Source organism: Melanostigma gelatinosum (assembly GCF_949748355.1).
Source record: "Melanostigma gelatinosum genome assembly, chromosome: 14".
NCBI classification, from domain to species: domain Eukaryota; kingdom Metazoa; phylum Chordata; class Actinopteri; order Perciformes; family Zoarcidae; genus Melanostigma; species Melanostigma gelatinosum.
Window position 1 is genome coordinate 3,244,340 of NC_136647.1, and position 21,625 is coordinate 3,265,964.

At 42.9% G+C, this 21,625-nt stretch overlaps 1 protein-coding gene across 1 annotated transcript in view; it reads right to left on the reverse strand.

Moving 5' to 3' along the window:
- fstl4 (follistatin-like 4) overlaps positions 1-17,826 on the reverse strand; it is a gene marked incomplete at both ends in the record, with an annotated part of 145,465 nt that extends 127,639 nt beyond the window's left edge. Inside the window, 2 exons of the mRNA XM_079283103.1 lie at positions 10,422-10,455; positions 17,683-17,826. Coding sequence (XP_079139229.1) covers positions 10,422-10,455; positions 17,683-17,826 — 178 coding nt within the window. The remainder of the gene's footprint in view (positions 1-10,421; positions 10,456-17,682) is intronic.
- Positions 17,827-21,625: the final 3,799 nt, after the last annotated feature.

Genomic DNA, 21,625 nt, shown 5'->3' on the forward strand with positions numbered 1-21,625 from the left:
TCAGCTCATTAGGTCCAAGTCCATCAAGTCCAACTGTGAATACAAGACAGTCCACTAACTGTAGATTCATTTTAAATTTGGGGATTAAAATGAGTGCCCAGTCTGACCTGAAGCCCCAAGAGCTTTCAAACAAACTTCAAGGCTTCATCAGGGCCGAGAACGTGAGCTCGGAGACGGTTAATCATCTGCTTAATAATGCTGCTCTTATCAGCAAGACAGGAGAACTCGAGCCAGAACTTTTGGAAGAAAGTTGACCTCTCCGGCCCAGAGGGGGTTTTTAATTATGAGGGAAAATCTGATAATATGAGAGGATATCACCATCTGACAACGTAATTAATCTTGTGATGCTGAGAATATACCAAAAATGACCCACGACCTTTGACCCGTCTTCCATTCCATCAGAGGCCGTGACCTCATCACATTACGTATGCATGATTCTGGTCACCTTTTTGGACACCTGCGCGATCTTCAGCTTCACTATGAAAAAAAGAAAAAAAACCCTGCTTGATATATTTGCTGTTATTGCAGCTGTTGTACTGCTCTCTCCCCCGGTAGCTGGCTGCCCGAACCATTTTACATTTAAATTTGTTGAATAATAAATTATTCAGTGATTTAATTCCGAATAAAGTGGCAAATATTTCTGGGAACAAGCAAACCACCTGCGTAGCCACGGGTGCCATTTCCTCACTGTCTCGTTTTAAATTACGCCCACAACAGTATTTTCATTCATCTTCGTGCATTTCAAAAGGCTTCAGGGATCATAACTCATTTTTAAAAATAGATTCCTGTGTACATGCCATGATAATGATCAGACAATCCTGGGAGTCTATGAGTGTATTTCTGGGGACTCGTCTCTGTGGGATATGTTCGTATACAGTAGAGTTTGTTGAGATCACAATGTCTGTCGCAGCAGCGGCGGCAGCGACGGCGCTTTTATGTGCCGTCTTGTCGCTGACAAAAAAAAGAAAAGGAGTGGATGTCGGCAAAGAGCTTCAGAGAAATCTCAAATTGCATATTGAATTCTAAAAGCACAGCCTCAAAGGCAGAATCCTGGCAGAGCTCGCTCGCTCACGCTGCCAAAACCCGGACAACTGTAATTGCTTGTCATATTTAGGGAAATTATGGAGTTAACACAAATGCCATATTCAAATCTTTTTGTTTTAAATTCAAAGCCCATTTGATTCATTTTCATCTCACTCCGTCCTGGCAGGGAGCAGTGGTGTGATCGGCGTCTCCATTCCTCACCGAGCCACTGCTTTTCATTTAGTTCATCTCCGCCCCAAGCTTCATGCTCTACGCCCAAGTATCTCAAAGGTCTTCCTTTCTTCCAAACTGACAAATCATCCATTTCAAAACAGAGACAGTTTAAGCTGCTGAAAAGCACAATATGAAAATGCAACTCACTGATGGGACTGGCCAATGGGGCGTAAAGGGCACTACGACACACCGATACGTTACGTTTCCAGATCAACAGGAATTAGATCCACCACACAGCACAAAGAGAAAATATGTCACTTTAAAAGTTAGTTCTCCTTTCACTCCGGTTATTTCCTTCTTCCAAAACTGTGGTGAGCAGATGCCAGGACTAAATTATGACTGGTGTGTTAACTGCATGCCAAATGAATCGGATCACACGAGACCAAACTGCCTCCCAAGTCATCATATGACCGGTTGCCGACAAGCAATGTAGCATTTAAAAAACGAATAATGGTGCAGTGCTCACTCCGCATAAAACGCACCGGGGCTCGGTACTTCCAGCAGAACAAAGAGGGCCAAACGGCATCACCGATCTGTTTCAACCCGATGTTCTCAGGTCCAGCTCAGCTAACAACACGGCACTCCATATTGCCGATTGCCAATGAGCCAAATCTGCTCATAGAGATCGTTTTAGTTTATTTTTGTTATAGAAGCTGGTCTACAAGGCTTGAGGCTATTTTTTTACACCAACATCCCAAAAATCATTTAAACTGCTCTGAAGTCAGTGTTGACCATCAAAAGTCAGCTAGAGTGGTTACTTGCATAAAAACACACAATTCATATATTAGGAAATAAAATATTCTGGTCTGGGCATTAGTAGATTTAATGATGTATTTTAAACTGCTTACAGCAAGTGTTAAAAAGCTAAACAGGTCCTGATTCCCTCTCTAACATCTCCTTTCTCAGCAAAACTAAACTTTACAAGATTACATTTGAAGACATCGTGATAACGTTATAATTTACCGTCGCCCGCACTCAGTAAAACACAAGAGCAGGAGATATTAATGAGGCTGTTCCATTTCAGCCGCGTTGCTCATAACTCTGCAGTGGTGGCGAATGAATCTAGGGGCAGAATTAATGTCGTAAAAACACGGTCTGAGGTCTATGGACATATTTAAGAGTAAATGTGTTTACTCAGTCGTAGAAATGTGACCTGGCACTGGCTCATTTCCACTTCCCTGGTGGTATGCAAATACACATTGTCCTCTGCAAAGTGCTGCTGAAGACCTGGCTGGTTGAGATCCAAATCACGATAAGTTATCAAACTCCAGCAGGCATGTAATGTATATAGATGTGCGTGTGTGTGTGTGTGTGTGTGTGTGTGTGTGTTGGAGATGGAGAAGACTGCAGGCGTGCGAGAAGAGAGACAGAGCGTCGGGGAAAGAAAGAGCTGAGCGCAGAGGCATATAATCTGAATTCAAAAGCAATCATTTTTGTTCTCAGCTCATAAAGCCGTCTTCTGTTGATGGGTACGGCAGTAAAAATCAGGAGGATGAAGGTAAAGAACGGATCTGAGAGGGTTTCGCAGCGTCGCTCGCACTCACACAGCGGCAGCTGGTCCCATCCAGGAGTTGACCGCCAGTCATTTATATGTAAAGCATAAACTGAGCTACAGATAATTACAGTAATTAGACGACACAAAAAGCCCCAAATGGCATTTCAAAAGAAAAACCCTTTTATAAATGAATCAGGCAACAAATAAATCATACATTTGAGATTTTGGAGCGTAATTTGGAGTACACAGAAGATTAGCCAATTAATTCATACACAGAAAATGAACCAGTTGGACAAAACAAGCCGCTGAGGACGACACCGAGGGCTGTAAGAAGCAGGGACGCAGTCTGTGTGATACTTTAGAGACTTAAGGATTTATCAGTGAACCAAAAGCAAAAATTGGCAGTATAGGCACAATGTCAGCAGCTCCAGGGTATCGTAGGGACAAACAACAACAGAGCAGAAAAAACAACACTATTCTTCATCAGGACACCACAACTCAACCAGTAATTGATTTTGGATGAAAAATATACGCGTTTCAGATAAAAAGAAGAAAAGGAAAAATAAAGTGGGTTTGTTGAAAAATCAACTCATGCATCCATGTGCCATATTTATGAGAGATAAATAGCTGTCACTGGCAATCGGCCTCGTTTTCCTGTGCCAAACAAGGAAAGCATCATAATGCGGTGGCACAGGAAGCTCTTATTCCTCTGAAGAAATGTCTATACCTTCGCCTGCTCACTCTTCCCGCATGTCTTTCTTCTTCACATAACCTCTGTTTTCACTCTCTGCATCTGCACTCCAGCGTGTGTGTGTGTGTGTGTGTGTGTGTGTGTGTGTGCGCGTGTGTGTGTGTTTGCATCAGAGTGGGCCCACTGGTGCAGCTTGCCCCAGTCACAGTAAAGTGTTGTACAGAGTGCGACTGTCTGTCGGCCCCTCTTAGTCCCTGGAGAGGCCGTGTGCCGGATCTGCAGGCACGCTCCACACGGAGCCGACACTGCGGCTACGATCCCCTGTTGTCTTTGACTTTCAGACTTTATGGCAAAAAAAATGATCACGGTGCAAAACCTTGACTGCCTGCGAATTAGATTGAGAAAAACGAAATGAACCGTCGTCTCTGTGCCCGATCAAATTCGGGCTCGTGACGATGTGATTTATGCTGCAAATCACAACTTAACTCGTAGATGTTCTAATTTTGTAACCACCTCTATAAAAAGGTGGGTTGGTTTTGAGCAGAGCCCGTTTCATTTTTTTTTTACTGTTTTGATTAAGTCCTCAATGAACTTTTCGCTTTGCAACCTTTATTGCTCTGCGGCTTAATGAAATCACATTTCACAGAGATTTACGACGTGACTGAGACAGTGACTGCAAATGTGTTCTTTTTTTGCACATTCTAATTGTGCAGGGTGTCCAGGTGAGTCACCTACGAGACAAGAGCTCTCTAAACTGTCGTCATTCGAGACCTTGTGTGTGTGAAGTGTGAAAGTTAACATTTAGACCTACATCAGAGTATTATAATGTTTCACATTCAGGCCTTTTTCTCTTCATTTACGTTGCTTCTTTACGTGAGAAATCCATGACTGAAGAAAGGTAAATGTGGGTGTTTTCTTTGTTTCTCACCTGTAGTGATTTAATGATTCCCTTCTCAAGCTTGAATATAGGTAGAGGTGATAGCTATCCATCCCCCCGATGCATTATACAGCATCAGCCCTCAAAGCCTATCAGTTCTAGAACGATGCATCCGCTCTGTAAGCGTGTTTCCTCGTCACCTCTCCCCTCACTCCGTCTAAAAACTTGCAAACCGAGTAAAAATGATCCAGTACCACCTTGGGAGTGCGCGTGGTAGACATCACATTTGTTCAGCTGGTGTAAGCAGCCTGGGCTGCAGAAAGAAACACCTTTGGTATGCATCGCATTGTGGATCAGTAATGTATTCAATTACCAATGATGCTAAGTATTAGCACCTCATGCTGCGTTCAAATAAGGGTTGTGTGGACCATGTTCACAGAGAGAATCCACATGAATGCCTTCCTCTTGTGGTAGTCGACACCTCGCAAGTGAAGCTCCAAGTTCACGAGTTGTGACACGCCATGGAAGTTCCTCTTTTGGTGGACGGGGAAAAGTCGGGTTGAGTTTTTGTCCTTGTGATCAGTCAAATTCTCTCTCATCATGCGCCAGGTTAGCGATCAGGAAGCAGTTTGACTGTGGAGGCATCAGCAAGTTCTAGGCGGGATGGTATGCAATTTGGAAAGTCTCTCTACCTTCTACTTTCCCGTCTCCATATCTCTCCAAATCCTTTTCCTCATCTTTATCTCATGTTCACCCTCTGACACTAAGCAGGCTGGTCTCAATCGTAGCCATACCTGCGAAAAGTAATGCGCCGTTATTTGTAGAAATCCCACGAAAGTAATGTTGTGTGCGATCTTTCAGCCAGGCGGCCGCCTGAAGATAGAAGTTTATCTTGAAAAAACTGCATGCATGTAACTAACGGAAATTGACACGTGTTGCTGGCTTTCGTTGTAAAAAGCGGTAACTTTTTGTAAGATATCATATGAACCGTTGTATGCGGATACGTTGCACAAACACACTGACTTTTAGGATACAACAAAGTGGAGATGCCGCATCAATCCGTTGATTTCAGTTAGCGTTATAAAACTATAAATATGATCTTATTGTTTTGTATTGACAGTTAAGCAGACAGGCAAAGTATGTAAAAGTCAATCGGCCACCACATGCCAAACAAAAGGTAATTGAAACATCTGATTTGAGTTGTTAAGCCAGAAGACGACTCATTCCTGCTTCCCTGAGCTTCCTCCACTCTCCTGTCTCCTCGTATTTTCTTCCTACTAGCTCTTCAGTCATTTGAGCTTATTAGAGTCTCTCTCTGTCAACCTTGTCCCATCTAATTCTCACCCAATTACAATCTAAATGAACCACAGGACTGCTTAACTTGCTTTGCCTCTTCCCATTGTTTAATTTGTGACGGTAACAAACCCTGATTAGTCTTCCGCGAAGGTTCGTAAACTAGGCGCTCAATGCCAAATTAATCACGACTCCATGGGAAGATAGATGGGTAATATTCAATGTTTCCATATGGATCCCACCGACAACAATAACACCACTGTGAAAAGAGGAACACTCTGACAATGGCAATTACTGCAGATTCACCAGATTGTGGCATTTGGACCAGGGATGGCTGTGCATCACCAGCCGGTAAAATGTCACTGACAGAGAATTTCTGTCGGAGCTAGCTTAAAAACCTTCAGATGCAAAGTTTGCAGGAAGGCGAATTTCACGAGCAGCATCTGCGTTCCCGAGGTAAAACTGGGTCAATTTGATTAATGTCATCGTCTCAACCTGAGGAGCACAGACACCACAATAAAAGGTTTGCCAAAGTGGGAGAGGATGAGGGAAGATATGGAAGGAGAGGTGGAGCAAAAGAAAGAAAAGGAGAGGGGGAAACTAAAATTAAATGTGAAAGACGCAACCAGCCAATGGCAGTGGACACAGACACTCCCAACGAGTGAAAATGAAATGCAATTGCTCGATTTTGACAGTGGATCTAGTTTAGCATACAAACAGGCAGCGGATAATTAGTCTCAAGGGGGAAATCAGCCTTCACAAAGTGGTAAAAAAAGAAGCTCACAGTGTTAAAGCGGCTGTCCTGAAATGATGCAGGGCAGACACATCACAGGCCTAACTGCCGGCTGGTGGAGGTTTTCACACTTCTCTCATTGTACTACTACTGCATCACTTTATATCTGGTATCGATGGCGTGATGTGTATTTTAAAAAGCATCAATAAATACAAAACACACACACACACACTGGGAGGCTCCCAGCTCCAAAAAACATTAAAGCTCGATAACTACGTGCTATCAAAAGGGCATCAGTTCAAGCAGACACCGTTTTAAACTACCAAACAAAAGGCTGCCCAACTCGCAATGAGAAGATTCCCAAAGCAGTAAAAACTTACTCTAAAGCCACAACCATAGAAATAGAATATGAGTAAAACAGACAAGAAAATGGCGATTGTCGGCATTTGTTATGGTGACAACACACATCCGTGGGGCTCTGGAGACGGATGGTTTTGTTAGCTAGCTCGGTAACTTGTCCTTCTACGAAGTGGCAGGGAGTGAGACAGAGGGACCGTTAGACCCAGTGCTGACGCTGGCCACCAACCAGCTGTTCGGTTCATCTTCTGTAACCGATGTAGCATTAGAGCATGGCCGAATTAGCAACTGGCTAACTAGCCAGCCAGCTGAAAGCTACTTCGCCAGCTAGTTCGCCTACCCCACCATGCCTAAAGGCTACACTGGTTACAGAAAATGCGCCACACAAAGTTGTTTCCATATCTGCCGATGGTAATGTGCTTTCCTACGCTGTGACAAGTGGATGAAGAATTAAGTTGTTAAATTGAAATCATTAACTCCGGATCTGCTTCATAAGGTTTCTACTCCGGCTTGTTTTAGTTGTTACTGCAAAACAAAACATGAGTCTGTTGAGTTTATACGTATGTCAGCCTACAATGGTAACAATACGCATCCAAATGGCCGCAATACACTGAGCAATACACCTTATCTTGATATGCCGACGCTGTCATCCAGATGTACAGAAAATCAGGAACACACAAATATGTTTACACACGACCATGCCCCCTGGTGGACATTAGAGAGAATGCAATGCTGAGGCACTTCAGCATTGGCTTCACTTTTCAGAACGAGAGGTTGCCGCCTGGAAATAACCGACCGTCGGCCGGTTCATGACACAAAGACATCAGCACACCTCCTCGACCAACAGTTTACCAACAGCAAAACGACAAGAAAGTGTTTGCACAAATATCTATTCATAGAACGACTTTTGGACCAAGCAAAGTGGAATGAATGCGTTTGTTTTTTTATTCAAATACATAAAGATATTCTCTATAATACTGTCATCTAATTGGGTCTGTGGGCTCTAATGTGGCCATGGGGGGTGTCAAATCGTGTACAATCTTATCTTCTATACCTGACAAACACTTATATTACACTTGCATTACACTTATATTACAGCTGATAATATTACAGTTTATTCAATCAAGCATTTCTGAATTATTTCATTCGACACTTCGGCATCGTACCTGATCTCAAAGACACACCACGGTAAAAAAGGTGACGCCTCTAACCCGTTTACCACACGCGTCACATCAACACAGTTGAACACACTGCTGATGTAAAGAAGTGACTGTCAGCCGGAATCATGTCCCATTATCATCTTGTCCACTGCAATGGCTCACTCTGAGACCTAACTCCCACCAGAGAGCAGGAAGTGAAGTGTCCTAACGGAGAACAATAGAAAGGGCTGGGAGATCGCGTGTTTGAAAACCTTCAAAGATAGTGATAGAAAATGAGTCTCTCCTCCCTTGACAGCAAACGAGGGGCTCTCGATAGAGGCACCTAATTATTGTTGTGCAATGGTTATCAGCAGATGAACGGCTGTACAAGGGCAGGTTCCACATACTGTGTCTAGACAAACCTTAACATTCACAGCAAAATACAAAGCCCACACAGACACAGGGAGAATCTCAATATGAAGCACAGAAAAGCCCCAGTTCACCGCAGGGCATTACAGCCGGGCACAAAGCCGGAACAAAATGACTTTGTCACTTTTGCTTTCAGCTCTGGAGACAGATATTAAAATAACATAGGTCCCATGGGCCCGGTGTATGTAAATCCAAAGCCATGCCCTTTAACCCACGTTGTTCCCATAAACCTCCTGCAAACTGAATGTTTCCTGCCAACACGCTACCACCATACAGAAGCTAACACGTTGAGCTCATGCAGTGTGCTTTTTCTTTTACATTTTGCACCGATAGTGCAGAGCTACCTTTGCTTTTGCTTGTTTTTTTAGCAGCACCATCCCCATCAATGCGGGCGTCCATTTATCTCATACATGCACATGTGTCGGCATCAACATCTGTGCGGCAGAGTGTAATGAAAACGCCTGTCAGAAAAACACCTCACATTGCATTCCCCATCAGGAGGCATGCTGCTGCAGCTGAATCACAACAGGCAGGTGAGGAAAGCACGTATAGCTCGAAAAGCAATTATCACTAGAAAGCTACATTTCTGCACAGAATACGGAAATCAACGAGCAGACATCCAGAGGTAAAAGTAAATAAATAAAAAATACACACACTGCACTAGATGCTGAATCCTGAACAGGAAGAAATGAACTTGTCAGGGGTCATGTACATACGCAGAGAACTCTGCACTGCAAGCAGAGAAACGTGACTGTGGAGATGAAGACAACACATCGTAATGGGCCCAATGCTTACAGAGGAAGTCGCTTGTCAAACAGGAAGCACTGGAAATATCGCTGTTACAGTAACTCGCACACAAACCGCTCAATCTCGCTGTCGTGCACAACAATACGGAGACATGCACAAAACAGCAGGCGAAGACCAAACGTACGTGAATGGTAAGAACATGCACAACATGGAGAGAGAGAGAGAAAAGACGTGGTGACAATGGAAGCAAATCTCTAGTGCACAAAAAAACATTCCATGCATTATTCTGGTGATGGTGTTAGATATGTGGGCTAAAGCTTTGCAGCCCATAGAAACAGCTGATTTTACAGCAAGCTGACAAGTGAGTCATGTCATCTCTGACCCGTTTTCACTTTATTTCTGCCCACAAAAGTTCTCTCTCAAACATGTAACGCTATACCGCGATACAAGACAGGAAGAGAGGGAAAAAAAGACAATTATAGTTTATTTCACTCGCCAAATAATCCAGCCGCGGAACTATCGGGTCATGACATTGCACACTTTAGAACCCTCCTTAACCCGGTAATATATTTGCATGAATGGTTTGTTCGAGTGGCATTTAATAATTTAACGGGCCGCGCTACAGAAGTAAACCCGGTGACCGGTCATGAGCCATGTATTGGGCGTTTACGTCGTGAACCCGGCGCTTGACTAAAAATAGAGGAAGACACAGCTCTTGCCTCAGCTCGAGCAGCAGAGCTAGCTAGCATTTATGTGGCCTAAAATCAATAGAGACAGGAGAATCAAGAAGGTGACTGATCTTCTTCACAGGGCACGAGCTGTCGGAGCATTCACTGCACTGTTGAACAGCCTGAGCCTGAGGCACAACAAACATTCCTTCATCATTTCTGACAAGGGACTGAAGATGGTTGACGGCTGAATCATTATTAACCTGACAAATACATTGTGTCAACTTAAAGAAGGGTTGTCACTTGGAATGAGTGATTTCATTTGCTTTATATTTATGGACATACATACTGTACAATACTATACAATACTTCTATTTCCTCTCAGATGGCGTTGAATGCAACTGAGCAGACAAAATAACCGGTTCACAGCTGATTTGTGGATTATCTCCTGGCATCCACTGACAACCGAAATGCTTTCAATTTTTGGATCTGACATTCTTTCAACCGCTTCCCCTGAAGAGAATAGTGACGCAGTAACAAGTAGACTGTCACAGGTATATCACCATCAGAGGTCTTCTCCAGAACAGGCTGCATGATCCGCTTCATGAGAGTTGAATTACTTCCCAGCAATCAGAAAACCAAAGTCTATGCCAGAATAACAGAAACACGGAGAACAACTGGCTGTTTAAAGAAAAGAAGAACGCTGTTTGGTTTGAACACAGTAAGTTTACTCACATTGATCGATGTTCCCGTCCACTTTCCCCTTCTCCTGCAAACAGAGAGCACACACAACAGTGGTTGTTACAGGCTTGGAGGAGTGAGACAAAAACAGCCCTTTCTGCAGCTTTTTCACGCACCATTCGTTACCGCGCCTTTTCCCTTTTTCTGGGTTCAGAGAAAGACGTCAGAACACAAAAGGTGAACACTCGGGAAGAGAATGGAAAAAGAAAAGAACCGGAGAGAAGAAGCGAGAGAGAGAGAGAATGTGCGGCTGATGACAGGAGAGAAACGAGGGGACCTTTACAAAGGCGGATCCCGGAGTCAATTCAATCAACCTAATTGGAAATACACTTCCCAGCAGGCTGCAAGATGGCAGGTGTCACTATGTTGTGCTGGGATGTCTATCAGGATGTCAAACAATTGATACGGCAAGGAGAAAGGATTTATTGTGTCAGCTGTAACTGCGAGTGTGATATTGACGTGCAGCTTCAAATTTCAATAAATGTCACTTTCATTCGTGGCTTTCCAAAGACTGTGTGTGTGTGTGTGTGTGTGTGTGTGTGTGTGTGCGTGTGATTGGCTGACGAAATGGAGGACAATCATGTCCGGCATTCAAAGCTGACAAGATCAAATTTGCTCTAACAAAATGCACCGTTGGACTTTTATGCACCCACTGACAACAACAAAAGGGATCGACAATAGATTGGTGACCGATTTATTATCATTGATGATTTCAGTCGATGTGGACTAGACACACCACTTAACAACCCTCTGAACCCCATGAAAACGCCGGCGGGGTATAAAAGCACGATTTATTCAAACAATCGCCAAAACTACACCGTTTATCACAGCCAGAAGCTGTAAAAACGTCAATATCCTCAGATGTTCATCTTTCTGACGGTCCTTGAACATATCATGTGTGACGAACGCTTCCATCAGAAAACGCAGCTTGTGATGCTGATGCAGAATTGTTATGAACACGCTACAAACAGATAACGTGAGAAAATGTGAAACAATATTCTCGCCTCATCTGGAAATCATCATGTGGCAAACAACAGGAGCGTGGATATCCAAGTCACAAGTGAATGGAGGTAAGAAAAGAGGTGACAAGATTTCTTGCATTATGAATTATTAATAACGTTAATGGAAAAAGTTTGGTTCCTGATAGCCTGGACCCAACAGTTGTGTGCTGAAATTCACTGGACATCAAGTTATATTTGCGTTCTTGCCTTTAGTAGGAGTCCAGCTGACCTGTGTCGGTGTCTGTGTGCACAGATTGAAAGTACTTTGTTGAGCATCGTGTGCTCTTCAGATACTGCTCACTTGTGCTCGTTGCAGCGCTGTGAATGCTGCACTCCATAAATGCATCTGAACTTCAAACGCAATTCAACGTAAACTGGCAAAACCAAAGATCGACGTGCCTTTTTAAAAATAGAACAGAGGCAGGTCTTCCAATGCAACACCGTTTCTCAAGCAGCCAACGTGTGGCAGCAATTGAGGTGTTGTGACATTTTGCATTCTTGTCCCTCAGTGTGGATGTCACCGGTAATGAGGCTCAGTGATAAAAGATGTGCGAGTCTGTGAGGCCCCTTTCGGCTTCCCAGGAGACCGAGAGCCTCACGAAAAACACAGCAGTTTTTAGTGCCTCCTGTCATTGCCTCCTTCTTTCTCTTTACATCTCTATCCTTCTCTCTTTCTGCCATCTGTCTGTCTTAATTGCGGACGTGCTTCCTCATGATGGCAGGATAAAATTGAGTGTGCTCATCAGCACCGCCTTCCATCATCTGGAGTGCCGCTGTTTGATCGATTCATTAGGGAATCAAACCAAGCGTAGAGGTGAACGAGAGGCTATGGGCTTCTTTCTAAAGATACTGTTCTCTCTTCTGCACATCTCTGCGGGGTTCTTTTTGTCACATTCCTTTATAAATTCAGCTTTACGAGATATTGATGGAGTAAAATAATAGTTTAGCAATAATCAACAGCAACTACTGCTGTGTAACTGGATAAGGCAAAGTGGTTCCCTTTACGTACACATACAGAGTTGATGAGTAGGTCGTTCATGTCTTCTTGCAATGCAGCGCTTACATTTACACTTTGATTGGTTGGAGAAATGTAAATAACCAGAATTTAATTTCAGCAGACCCCTTTGCTGTTGGTAAAAATGACGATATTTCCGTGCGCGGATTGTAACTAGAGACAGAATAATTCTCTGAACACAAATTTGATAACAAAGCAATTGCAGCATTGTAGTTTCCTTTTTGTGATCGAGCCAGAGCAGTAAGAGTTATGTGATAAGACGATGGAAACAGGTGGGATGCTGAGAGATGCACAATAGGGAAGACAAGATGATTCAACACTTCTCCGCTCATGAGCCTGAGGCCGTTTGTATTTGACTTATGCTCATTTGTTCACACTCTTGTGGCGTAGGCACTAATGTCTCAGGCATGTCAGATATTATTATTTTCAGGACAGGTTAGGCGTTGAAAGCCAATAGATTGTATGTCGTAAAAGCAAAGTATTTCAACATAATTTGCTTCTAGAGGGTCCGTAGGGATTTAACAACCTCAAGCAGCAAGTCATATGCACTGAAGGAAAGATGTGCCAGCCATGTTCCTTACATCCAATGTATGTTTATCACACGAGAGGCAATGGAAGGCAGAGTTGAATTGGCCATGGTCTTCAACATCAGGAATACAGGTTGTGCTAAAATCGTGATTTAGACTTTACATGATGTGAACAGCTACATGCCAGCCAATCAGAAACTTGTATTTTCCTTGGCTGTGGCATAACTTGGCAAGAGTTGATTAATCTAGATTCACACCTCGCCTGTGGCTTCACATACTAAAGACGCAGTCATGGTACTCTGAGCTGAACTAGAACAGAGTTTAAGTGTACAAACTCAAACATATTGTTGTAGCCTCTTGGAAAACCAGCACAAACTAATCTCTGAGTGAGTGTCACACGCTTCCATCTTGGATGCCATTTAAACACCCACACAGAACGAGAATCCGCCATTGCGGCTACGGAGGATGACATTTTGTGGGAATGCAATTTGAACAGCGGAGCAAATCAAGCAAACGTGTGTCTGTCACAAAGTGTGCTTGATTTGGGCTTTCCCCCCCCCCGCTCTTAAATACGCTGCTATGCCGGCCCTCTTCATTCAAGGTGCCCACTTATTCTCACTCCATGTCTCTAAACAACACAACTCTCCGCCCGTGTTAGCTGCCTGTATGCCGACAGTGTTGCAGTATCAATGTTTTTGCTAAGCGGCAGCTCCAGTGTTTTGTCGGAGCACGTTGATACGGTGACCTTCATAAGATACTGCCCGATGAGGATGAAGAGGCATCAAGAGGAGTAGTATCAGGAAGGGAAAGCTAAATCTATCAGTTCCTGTGTTTTCACAAGAGTTCACCGTTCTACATTCTATATTTATTCCCTGATGTCTGCTGCTTGGAAATAAGGGACCCGTCGTATCTCACAGAAACTCAGCAGTGCACTCACACACTACTTCAGGAGCTCAATGAAAATGAGCCAAACCAAACTAAAACATTTGCAACGTGCAGTAATTAGTAATACCTTCACAGGCATAACTTTGATGAATCCTAAAATAGAACTACAACCGAACAAATTCATTGTTCCCCTCCATCATTAGCTGGAGGGATTTCATGTTTCCAGCGACGCTTGTTGGCACGGTCTGTCTTCTAAACATCTTCATTTATTCACAAGCTTCGAGAGAATAAGTGACAAAGAACAGTTTCGCTACGTTTCATACATTTGACATACAGCACTCGTGAATGAATGTGTCTCTTTAAGATCAAATGAAATACATTTTCTTTTTATTGTTGTGTACTTTGATGTAAAAATTCTGTTAGCTCCACTCCCTGGAAACAACATCTTTGTAGTTGTTGCTTTATGGCATTTTAGGCGTCAAGTTTTGTGAACTCCAAGATGTATTCATGACCGCCCCACTACGACTACTGCTACCCAGGTTTTTGTTTTATATTCATAAATATGAAACTTTTTTTTAAATCTGGTTTTCATTGCTTCATCGACTACAATTATGAGATGGACTAATTTTGCAAAACAGGCTTCCTGTGTCCACCTTTACTGCAGGCTTCCTGAGACACCTTTGTCCCCAATGACTGATGCTCCTTACTGCGTGCACCATAGTAGGTTCCTCCGTAAAAGACAGCAGATGCCGAAACGTACCAGACGGTTGTGCCGAGCATCGAAAGTGGGGAATAACCTTCTGGGACAGCAATGAAAGAACAACTCTCTTTCCTTTCGTTTTTCACTGTTCCTGCATTTATTCTTGATTCATTTGGTGCATAACCCCATCACTGGAAACCCTTTCATCCAACCAGCACAATTCCCTCTTTCTCTGTGTTGCTGCCAAACCAATCCACTCTTTCCCCTCTTCATAGAGACCACTTCCAAACCCAACTACGAGCTCACTGTCAAAATGCAGACTATAAAAACCCACGCTCATCGGAATCCTGTGACAATTCTCACCACCAACACAAGAATCCAGGGCCAGGACGGCTGCAGCATCCAATAGAATGATGCAAACGGACAGATACGCCATCGATTTGTTGACCTGTTTCAATCAAAACACTACTTTTAGTCCTAAAAAGCTACCGTTGTTCAGGAAATTGGGTTATGTTTCTATGATTTGCTTGCCCATTGCCCACAATTATCGTATAATTGTTCACCATTATGGCCATGTGCAGAACAACATTTGTGTAGTGTGACGTGCGTTTAGCACAATGGCATCTTTCCATTTGCAACAGGTAACATGCCGTTTTCACAGCAGCACATAATATCATCAATGATGGAGTTCACAGCTAATAACCATGCTTGTCATTGATATGGCGTAAATGTCTGCTGTGAAAAAGGTCTACGTGGACTCCACACTAAGATCATTTTTCTTGCATAAGCTGGTGAAAAGAGTGTGAATGTGAAAATGACAACATCACCGAAAGCAGCTGTCGCTAACCAACTTTAATTCCGTGAGTAGCTTAATGACGTGCTAAAATTAGACTTAGCTGTTGATTGGGTTTGCGTGCGTTAGGTCACGGGTATAAGCCCATTGTTACTCCGAATGTGCCAAATAATCAACATTTATATCTTCTCCTTCTACGAACATTTACTATGTATACTGAGCATCTTTATATTTTGCAATTAATTGAGTGCTACATTACTTCATGTTCAGGTTTATAGCTGCAGGTTGCCAGCATTCATTTGGCTGCCGCTCACAACTGCTCCTCTCAGCCAACAGACTCCAGCTGAATGTGCAAACTGATACATTCGTTTCTTGTAAAGACCGATCAATGGATCGGGTTCAGATTCAAAAATGCAATCAGATTCAACATGCATTCAATATGTAACAATGCTTTGGTAACCTCCCTACATCTTGTGTACTTTAGCACCAGTCACTTTTTATCAGCACCAGTCACTTTTTATCAGCACCAGTCACTTTTTATCAGCACCAGTCACTTTTTATTCTCTGCTGCTACTTGTTTAATCCTTTATCTAGGCCCTTATGTTCTTAACTTTATTCTATTTTATTCTATTATATGTTATATGTTCATGTCTATATTACACTGTGGGACTGCGAGAAACGGCATTTCGAAATTTCTGTATGCATAACACATGTGGAAACTTTGACAATAAAGTGAACTTTGAACTTTGAACTTTGAACTACTTTGTGTTTGAAAGACAAGATGAATTCGACAGTAAATCATTAAACCTCTAAATTAGTCTGTGCCCTCATTGCACCAAAGCTGCCATCAACCCGGTGTGGATTTGTCAGAACTCGGTTGCTCTGCAAGAATCAAAGTAGGCCCGCAGGAAGTTGACAAGAGGTCAAAATGAAAAGGCTTTCATCTGGACTGGTTTGCTTCATTTATGGCTTTTGTTTTTTCAGTCTGTTACACCCGTGAGATATATAATTGTTTACATGTTTTGTATTGTTTTGGGGGGAGATTTAGAGGGAAAAAAATAAATCTGGCACAACCTCTTTACTCCCGAAGGGTTTGAGAATCCTTCCTGCATAATCGTGTGAATTCACGCATTCGCATGATTCACCCGAGGGTCAACTTTAAAATTCTGGCGCCAATTGACATATTCCCCCCCCCCCCAGATAGACAGGGGGCGAACGCCTGGGAATTTGTTTGATTTTTTTTTTTGCATCAAGGGATTTCAGGGGACACAACCGGCAGGGCTAAATCACATTCCACAGCCTGCTGCCAACTTGGCAAAGCTCGAGGTGAGTCAGACTCAGAACAGACCACTGGGCGTACATGCCTCATTGCACAAAGAATTAGGACTGCGGAGCCGTGTGGTATGTGTCTGTCTGTGCGTATGTCTTTTTCACAACCAGGACTCTAAGTTATGCAGACAGCGGTTGTTAAAAGGCTTCACTCTTGCTGGCAAGGACCCGTTTGCTCGGAGGGAAGTCGTTTTTCCTCTCTATAGCCCGTGAATCTCTGGTGTGATGTAACCAGACGAGCTTCTTCAGAAACCTGCCCAAGAGCGTTCAAGCAATTACCTCAGAGCCGTTGCAAATAGATCGAACAAAAGCACCGTTTCAAAATGACACAGGGAAGAGACGATGTAAACGTTACCTGCGTGGTGTTGTTAATTGTGATCTTTAACAAACGATACGAGCAGGAGAGTTGAAGTGAGAGTTACAGCCTACATAATAATGGTGTTCTTTCATTAATTACAATCAGTTTTGAGTGATATTAAAAAGCATGGCTGCAATAAAGGTATTCATTTATATTCTATGTGTATGTACTTTGTACTTTGTACATTATACGCTGGAATTCTGCTTCTGAAGTCCTGTTTAAGCTTTGACGAAGTTGTTGGTGCGTTAAAAGCGTTTACCGTACATTCAATTGATTTTTCTTTTTACCAAGTTGCTGATTCACGATTTAAATTTTTGATAACAAATAACAATTTACTACATTTATATCTTATGTATTTATATGTTACATTTTGTTTTCAGCATGGACATATCAAGACAGGAGTGCGCTGCGTCACAGAACTTAAGCTAAATTTGACAAATGTGTTTTGTCCGACTATTTTTATTCACTTCATTTTTCTTGCAGCCCTGATTTGATTTACGGTTGATACGAGTGATTTATATCAGCGTAAGTGTTTGTCTCGCTTGATGGAGAGTAAAGACCATGTCCTCGGTGGGAAGTAGTTTAGTGTGTTAGAGAGAGAGAGAGAGCGATAGAGCGAGAGCGAGAGTGCAGCACGTCATATTCACCGTGGAGTGTGGTTCCTGGTCGGAGGTACGTGACATGGTGGCTGTATCAGCGCTGCCTCGCCTGCTGCTCTTGTGCCCTTCAGCCAGCCAGCACCCTGAGGTTCCCAGCAGAGCGGCCACGGCCCAAACACCCAGGCTGCCCATGAGTGTCTACCTGAGTGGAAAAAGTCAAAAACACAAAGCACACGAAGTCCTTAGACTGACATTGTTGTATCCACTTCAGTTTTCAAAAATAAAACAAGCTCCACAGCCCTGGTATTCATAAGGGGAGCGGATCCTATACTGTATCTGAGCAGTATAAAACAGATGAACACAATTAAATGGACTTGTGTTGTTGCATGTAACTGTAAATCGTCGCGCCGTATTTGTGATTTCAATCGCTCATCATCCAATTTGTAATCGAACGCATTTTTGTGATTTAATTGTGGGTCTAATAGTTCAGTCATTCACAAGCTAGCACAATGAGCATCACTGTGTTGTCCACAAAGAAGATACAGACAGATGAGCGGAATCCCGTTCAAATAAACACAGTGTGTGTTTCGGAGTGTTTGTCATTGCGACCATTGAATTGAACAGAATTTGTAGCAAAAAGAAAGTCTGCTCAATTCAGGACAAATTCAGAGATTTCAGACAGCTTAAATTGTTTGCTATTTCTAGGCATGATATGACATGGGAAGACCTAAAGAAGACAAATATGATACGAATAACTTAATAGCTGCGTAGTTAGCATCTCTCACCTATATTGTGTCATTTTCCAATCCTTCTACTAAAACCCCGTGTCGTGCATATGAGACATGTGTAACCAATGCCTGAAATGATGCTGTTCATGCACACAGTTACACACAATGGGACAAATAATGTGCACCGACACAAACCGATGGTGCACACGAACACAAAGCATAATACAGCAGTGTGAAGATCAAAGCCGCCACTGATGGGGATAATTATCTGCATTACAAAAGGACACAGAAAGTCTTTTGATGTGAACAAAGAGACAACCCTCTGAAGTCGTGAATGGTGGAGTGTGTATGAACTCCGGGGATCAATTTCGCTGCAGTGACACACTCGCATACACGCACAAACCTTCAGGACAAAAAGTATCCAAGACGTCCAATCTGTGTTGTGTAGCTGCATCGAAACATGTTTTTCCCCCGATATGACTGGCTCCATTTGTAAATTATATAAAAATGGTCAGCATGTATTTAATAACTATATGTTAACATGTGTTTTAAATGGTACTGCTTTGGGGCGAGCTCAAAAGTTTAAAAAAGAAATAGAAATAAATGGAAATAGATCTTTAAATCATTTTCATGGGGGGGGGGAATGCACATCAATACAAAAAGAACACAAACTACAGTGACATTAAATAGCAAAGTGTAGAATAAGTAGAACTCTCTGATACAGTGGCAGAGAAAAGAAATCCCATCAGCTTTTCAAAAGGAGTATTGATTGCGGGTTCTTGTATTGTACTTGGTTTGCATTGCACGGGTGTTTCTGTTATTGTGTCCACCCCCTGTAGTGTCTTAGCGTCCTCCAGATAAAATTGCCGTGTTGCACTGATGACAGATATTTATTGGACCCCGTCAAAGCACTGACTGCTTGTGTGGTGTTATCAGCTGAGGCAGGCTTTTATTCTTACACCCTGTGACACGCCGGTTGGCTGCGTGCGTTATTGCACTTGCAGGTAATGTGTTTATTGTTTTTACTGGGCTTTATTGTGTGTTTCACTACAGAAACAGTCTGGAAACAAATTCCCTTCGGGGGCCATAAAGTTAGCAGTTGAACTGAAACAAGGGCAGAAAAACGGCACGATGCATCTCCAACAGTGCAGCCGTTTATGCCGTTAAATGTCTGCACTCACCAGGATGTTGAATATTAAAAAGGTTGACCTGTGAATGCCCTCGTCTATGCTCTGCTCTACAGATCTACTTTTGCTTTTGCCATCAAATAAATAATCTTTCATTAATTTTTCATGAATAATTGTCAATGATAATCTTGTTCTTCTCTATTGACCTTTGAACTCATATAATGTAGCAAAAACTGAAGTTCTAAAGTGCCCCAGAAACACACCATACAGTACACACGTAATCAGGCCCGTCAGTGTAAACATCACTCGCCGAGGCTCCACCAACATCACTCAGCTAGCTCGCCCGAGGCTAACGGGACCTCCCAGATGAGAGCTCACCCGTGTGAAATGAAACACCAAATGAGATCTGCCAGTCACTGTCTTAATGTGCTGCCTGGCCCCCTGGCATTGGCTCTCACACACACACACACACACACGTGGTGTGGAATGAACGGTCCATTTTGAATTTCATCAGGAGGGAGAAAGTCTACGAGGAAGCCAATTATTTGACCGGCATATTAAACAGCTTAAAGAGACAGACTCTTTAAAAGCAACGCACCCTTTGGCCTTTCGGATCACACTTGTTCAGTGAGGAACATGAGTCATAAACAGACTCAGTGTGCGTTGCAGATGAATTGGTTTGAAGGCTTTTAGAATCATTCAACAAGAGGGAACAGTTCTCATCACATTCAGCACTGCGGTGCATTCATGTATGGATAAAGGAAGCTTCTTTGGCTGTCTTGCACTGGAGTTGCAGAACTTAAGAACGATATAACAGCAACCAAAGATTTTGATTTACATTGGTTGTTTGGATTTCTGAAGCTGTCTGTCTTTTGCTCCTATAATGCTGAAGGAGAGAGTCCGCTGAATGCCCATAATGTGAAGCGCTCAGGTACAGTGAAGCGCCATCTGCTAGCCATCTCATTTTAAGATCAGGCAGTCGGAAGAAAGTGACATCTCACTTCCCTTTGAGACACATCAGCTGCTTTTTTTTTCTAGGTCGAAGGTAAAATATTAATTTTCGGCTGCGGCTTGAATTGAACTGAATGCATCGATGGACACATGAAAACACGCACACAAACATAGGAGAAGATGGGACAAAGACTGGTCGTATGAAATCAATATGGGATTGTTAAAGTTGTCACATGTGTAAGAACATTTTAAGATGATGTTTGAAGATCATTTTTGGTAGAAAATGAAAATGGCATGATTATGTGACTATTTCTGAGTCTTCTGAACTAACAAAACAAAACCACCCGTCTTCCTCAGCGTGAGAACTACAAAACATCTGGCTCCGCTGTGAAGACAACATGCATCTGTCAGGCTGCGGCTAGTTGAAAAACGTGTCGGCAATAGGCTACCATGTATGGATCCTGGAGAGCACAATGTTCCCGGCAGTGATGTTGAGTAATGTTTCTTCTTCATTTTCTGGTATTTTCAAGCATTTTTTTCAACATTTCCAGTGTTTTACGAGCGTGTAGATCAAATCATCTATTGATTGAACCGATTATAATCTGTGGGTATGATTCCCCTCAGCCAGCCATCGCAAGAATGTAGGTGATTTGGCCTTAAAATGTCATTAGCTTTTGATCAAATCTGTCAGGTCCTAAATCCTCACCGCCGCTATAGTTATAAAAGGGAGGTAAGCAGCATAGGGACGGAGCAAGAAAGCTCTGAATGGAGGCTAGCAGGCACGCCGGAAGCTAGCAGGCAGTCTCCAATCTCCATTTTTGAAAATGTTTAGTCATCTCCAAGAACAGCTGGGCACTGTAGTTTTTAGCTAATTGTGCATTTGTTGGAGGCCATTTTCAGCCACTGATTTGAAGCACGATGGGGAGTATTCCAGCAGCAGAGAGGTGTAAGTGGGATTGACTGCAAATTAAACACAGTAAACATGATCATGAGTGACATTATCCTTCATTAGCATGGTAATGAAGGATAATGTCACTCAGTGCAACAGTGTGGCTCATTGACGGAACAGTTGTTGGATACGAATGGAGGTCTATGGCACAGAGGATTGAGATTTATCAGGCTTTGGATTCACACACACACAGTTGGTGGTGGAACATTTGGTTGTTGGCTTTGGTTAAAGACATT